The sequence below is a fragment of the Meleagris gallopavo genome, chromosome 22 (assembly GCF_000146605.3).
Source record: "Meleagris gallopavo isolate NT-WF06-2002-E0010 breed Aviagen turkey brand Nicholas breeding stock chromosome 22, Turkey_5.1, whole genome shotgun sequence".
Lineage (NCBI taxonomy): Eukaryota > Metazoa > Chordata > Aves > Galliformes > Phasianidae > Meleagris > Meleagris gallopavo.
In genome coordinates, this window is record NC_015032.2 from 13518657 (window position 1) to 13523404 (window position 4748).

Consider the following 4748-nt stretch of genomic DNA (forward strand, 5'->3'; position numbering starts at 1 on the left):
CTGTACTGCCCCTGCATGGGTGAGGCCCTCCCGCCGCCGCTGGGCCCGGTGCCGAGGTCCCGGCGGAGGCTGAGGCCTGCTCTCCCCTCCTCCCGCAGGCCGCTTCGGAAACCAGGCCGAGCACTTCCTGGGCGCCCTGGCCTTCGCCCGAGCCCTCAACCGTACCTTGGCCGTGCCGCCCTGGATCGAGTACCGGCACCACCGCCCGCCCTACACCAACGTGAGCTGGGAACGGGGCGTGGGGGGCGGGTAGAGCCGGGGAGAGCTGCGGGGTTGGGTGGGGGATCCCGGGTCCCCGAGTGAAGCTGTCCCTGCCTCGCAGCTGCACGTTCCCTACGAGGAGTACTTCAAGCTGGAGCCCCTCATGCAGTACCACCGCGTGCTCAGCTTGGAGCAGTTCATGGAGCAGCTGGCACCGCAGCACTGGCCTCCCGGCAGGAGAGTGGCATACTGCTTTGAAGCTGCGGCGCAGAGGAGTGCTGACAAAAACACCTGTCCTATGAAGGTGAGCTCCTCCTGCACCCCCATAGCCTGTCTGAATCTTGCAGGCCTTCCAAAAGGAGCATTTGCCTCCTGCTGCTTGCCATTCATTTGCAAACCTGGGAGCTGTCAGTCCCAAATCACTCTGTGTGCATTCCTTTCACTGTGTGCCTAACTGCACCTTCCTGCCTTTCTTTGTCAGCAAATGCATGGGGTTCATGAAGGCTGCAGGTGTGAGTTATGTCGCTTCTGAGTTGGTTGTGACTGCAAGGAGAACAAATTTAGAACAAAAAAGGCTTATTTTCTGGTCCTTGCTTGTTCCCATATGTGGTGTAGTTGTTCAACTATAAGTTGTAAAGCTGTCTCTTTAAAAGCAAGTTTGTGAACGGTGGTGTTCTTCTTCTTTTCAATTTCCTTTGCCTTACTTCTCCGTTAAATTTATTTAATGTTTCACTTTCTTCCCGTGGAGCTGATATGGGCACATAGGCTGCTATATCAGTCTGCATTCTTCCAGTAACAGAGGAATAATTTGACTTAGCAGCTCAGGATCTTGTTAGATCTGTCTTTCAGCCCTGTGTGTGTATTGAGCAAATGCTTCTCTCTCCTTTGCAGGATGGAAACCCATTTGGTCCATTCTGGGATCAGTTCAAAGTGGATTTTGATAAGTCTGAGCTCTTCAAGGGGATCTCCTTCAGTTCTGCATACAGGGACCACTGGCTCCAAAGGTAGCATGAAGCTGGAGAAGTGTGGGCTTTTAGAATCACTCAGGAAAACAGTTCTTCTAGTCACTTTGTAGAGCCATCATAATTTGAGGAGGAGATTGAAGTGATTACATAGCAATATAATAAAAACATTAATTTTTTTTTTTCATGAATTGTTCATTGGGCAGGCTCTTCCCGTGGGCATTAAATATGAACTCCTTTGGGCTGATAGATTTCTGAGCCGTGCTAATCATGAACGTGTTTACAGAGTCACAAGTGACTTTAGTTGTATCAGTATGTTTGGGCGACATAATTGCTCTAGCCTAGGATGAAGACATAAAATAGATTATAACTCATTGCTTCGTGTATCAGACTGCTGTCCTTTTATCTGTCAAATAGCACTATTTCATTTGTTACCAGGTATGAGGTAAAAGGTGGTAATGGAGTTTTATGTTAATGTTCTGTTCCTGTAGCAAAATGATTAGGATTTATCTTGTGTAAATTTGATATAAGGGATACTGTATATCTCAGGGTGTTCACAGAGTCCATTCCAACCTTCACAAACTCACAGTGCTCTTTGTGCCTAATTATGCATGCAGAATTGCTATATTCCTGTATTTCTGTCTGTTTCCCCTTAGGTTTCCACCATCTGAGCACCCTGTACTTGCGTTACCTGGAGCTCCAGCCCAGTTTCCAGTCTTAGAGGAGCACCGACCCCTCCATAAGTACATGGTGTGGTCTGATGAAATGGTGAAGAAAGGAGAAGCCTACATTCATTCTCTGCTGGTTAGGCCCTACGTAGGAATTCACCTGAGGATCGGCTCAGATTGGGTATGGTTCCTCTGTAAGACTTGTTGCTGTAACGCATGGAATTGCTGTAGGTGGGGGTGACCAACATTCAGCAGAAAAAACTTGGAATAGGAACTGCCCTTCTGAAGTCTGATTGTATTTACATTCAGCAGCTGACAGTGTTTGAGTGCTGGAAATGCTGCTGGGATTCCTCCTTCAGACAGGTTGTAATGCTGCTGGCAGTGGTGAGGGATTTGGTAGTGTTTTATTGTGCTGTTTTCATTCTAACATATTTTCTCTTCTTCCAACAGAAAAATGCTTGTAACATGTTAAAGGATGGGACGGCTGGGTCTCACTTCATGGCTTCACCTCAGTGTGTGGGCTATGACCGCAGCACTGCTGTGCCCCTTACCATGGACATGTGCCTGCCAGACCTCAAAGAGATTAAGCGTGCTCTCAAGGTCTGGGTGAAGAAGACAGAAGCCAAATCTGTTTATATTGCTACTGATTCTGAGCCCTACACAAAGGAAATACAGCAGTTCTTCCAAGGAAAGGTAAGTCTTCCAGAAACTTGATCCAGCAAAAGTGCTTCAGTAAAAACTGTCCTCAGATTCTGGTATGTTACTCCCACAGTAATAGATCTCCAGGGAAATCAGGTTTAATTTCAGCAGATAATCTAAGGTATCAAAGTAACCTGTTGTTGAAATAAGATTCAAACTGCCTAGTGAGTGAGTGGAAAGATTAGGCAGAGGTTGGCACACTGTTTTTTCTTTCAGAGACTGAGGGGCAAAGTGTCCTGAAGCATTTGGAACCTTGTGCTGAAACAAATACCAGTAACTGGCCTCTCAGAGGACCTCAGCCTGTCTTAATACTTTCTGGACTCTGTTTTAATTCTGTAGATTATAAGGGAGAAATGCAAGATGTAATGAGCCACATTTATCTCTAGGTGATCTTTCAAAAATGATTTGACCTTTATCTACTCATAGATGAATTATAGGGCAACTTAGGGCAGAATCCACTCTTTTTGTATTGTATATTCCCATTTCTAGCATGATGTGAAGACATTTGGGTGGTAATAATAGATGTTTAGATTCATTTACTTTCCTTCTTTTTCTCCACAGATCAAAGTTGTAAGCTTGCAGCCAGAGGTGGCTCAGATCGACTTGTATATCCTTGGCCAATCTGATCACTTCATTGGGAACTGTGTCTCTTCATTTACTGCATTTGTAAAAAGAGAGCGCGATGTGCATGGAAAACCCTCTTCATTTTTTGGCATGGACCACCCTCCAAGGTTACGGGATGAATTTTGACCAAAAGAGGAGCAGGCTTGATGGTTCTCAGGGCTCTGAGCCTGGTGCCTCGCTGTGGGACCATGCTGGTGTTGATCACTCTGTGCAGAGCATGCTGCCTGGTTGTGGCGGAGATGTTTCCAACCCTTGGATACTTTGCACAGTCACTCTTCTGTCTGACTTCACTTCTGTGATACCAGACAGAAAAGAAATTCGAAATCATGTAGTTTATTGGAAACTGTAAACTATATGTAGTTATTAAGACGTAGTTTATATAGCTCTCCATCCTCTTTTGGGGGGGCTTACCAACAATTATGAAGAAGCTGCTCCAATTTCTTTTTTTTTTCTTCTCATTATTAATTTTATCTGGAAATGTCATTAAGCTTCTTATTGTCCAAAACTGATCATAAGTTTCTTTTCAAGTGTGAAGTATATTCAGGAATATTGTGGTCCCTGTAAGATGAAGTTTAGGATTGGAAATTGTAAGGTCTAGGTTTTATTGAGTGCCATTGCCTTACTGGACCCACGTCACCTTGGTGCCTCTTTTTCCATTCCCTGTAAAGAGATTTAATCCCCACTTACAGCAGCACTGTGAGAAGGAGCATTTGTGGGGCACAGTGATCTCAGTGGTGCTGGAGAAGTATGGTGGTGTGTTTACATGTGGCAGTTGTCCTTTTATTGGACACAGATGGGAAATCTCTCCTAGCCAGGCAGAGTTTGGAGACGTAGAGCTTTGTAGCTGTTGGTCAATGGTGGAGGTCTGTAATAGAAGTCAAACTGTTTTTAGGTTAAAACATCTGAAGTAGCTGTCACGTAGATTGGTGTAAACCATCCTTAGGTCTTTGATAGTGGTTTGGGGGTTTTATTTTTTTCTTTATTTTTGTACTTTGTGAAAATAGTCCCTCTGACAGCAGAATTCCTGCCTGTAGGGTTTGCTCCCAGCATGGCTAACTGGGAACAGGCAGCAACAAGAAAAACATTTGGGTGATACAAACAAATCCCTTTGGCCCGGTGCAGTTTGGGTGTGGCAAATCCCAATTTGGCCAACGTCTTTTCTTAATCCCATCCTTTGGCTGTTGCTCTGCAGCACACAGGGCTCGGCTTTAGCTGCGTGTCAGCTGGCTCTCCTGCTTGTGCCTCTGCACTGCTGGGCTCACGGAGGAGCCCGGGGCGAGCGGAGAAAGACCCCGAGTGCTGCAGGGGCACTGAGGTGCTCCTTCCCTCCCTCTGGAGAGCCGCGGGAATGTTTTTTTGTTTTTTTTTTTTTTTAAACAAATGTGTTATTTTTTTAATATAAAAAAATCGGTTTTGTATTCGCTCGCGTGACGCTCACATTCCTTTCTCCCCGACCCCTCCTCCCCCTCAGAGCTGTGGCAGCGAGCGGCGCGCGCCCCGCCAACCCTTTGTGGCGGCGCCGCGGGGCGGGAGCGCGTTGCTAAGGAAGTGCGCGAGGGGCGGAGGGCGCGCGTTGCTAAGGAAGTGCGCGAGG

The 4748-nt window shown here is 46.5% G+C and overlaps 1 protein-coding gene across 1 annotated transcript; it reads left to right on the forward strand.

Moving 5' to 3' along the window:
• POFUT1 (protein O-fucosyltransferase 1) lies at positions 1-4527 on the forward strand (the record flags this gene model as incomplete). Its single annotated transcript, XM_019622106.2, has 7 exons — positions 1-19; positions 99-220; positions 323-505; positions 1093-1205; positions 1820-2012; positions 2282-2524; positions 3092-4527. Coding segments are annotated over 7 exons (1062 nt in total), but the record flags the coding sequence as incomplete, so codon positions are not given.
• Between the last annotated feature and the right edge of the window lie 221 nt (positions 4528-4748).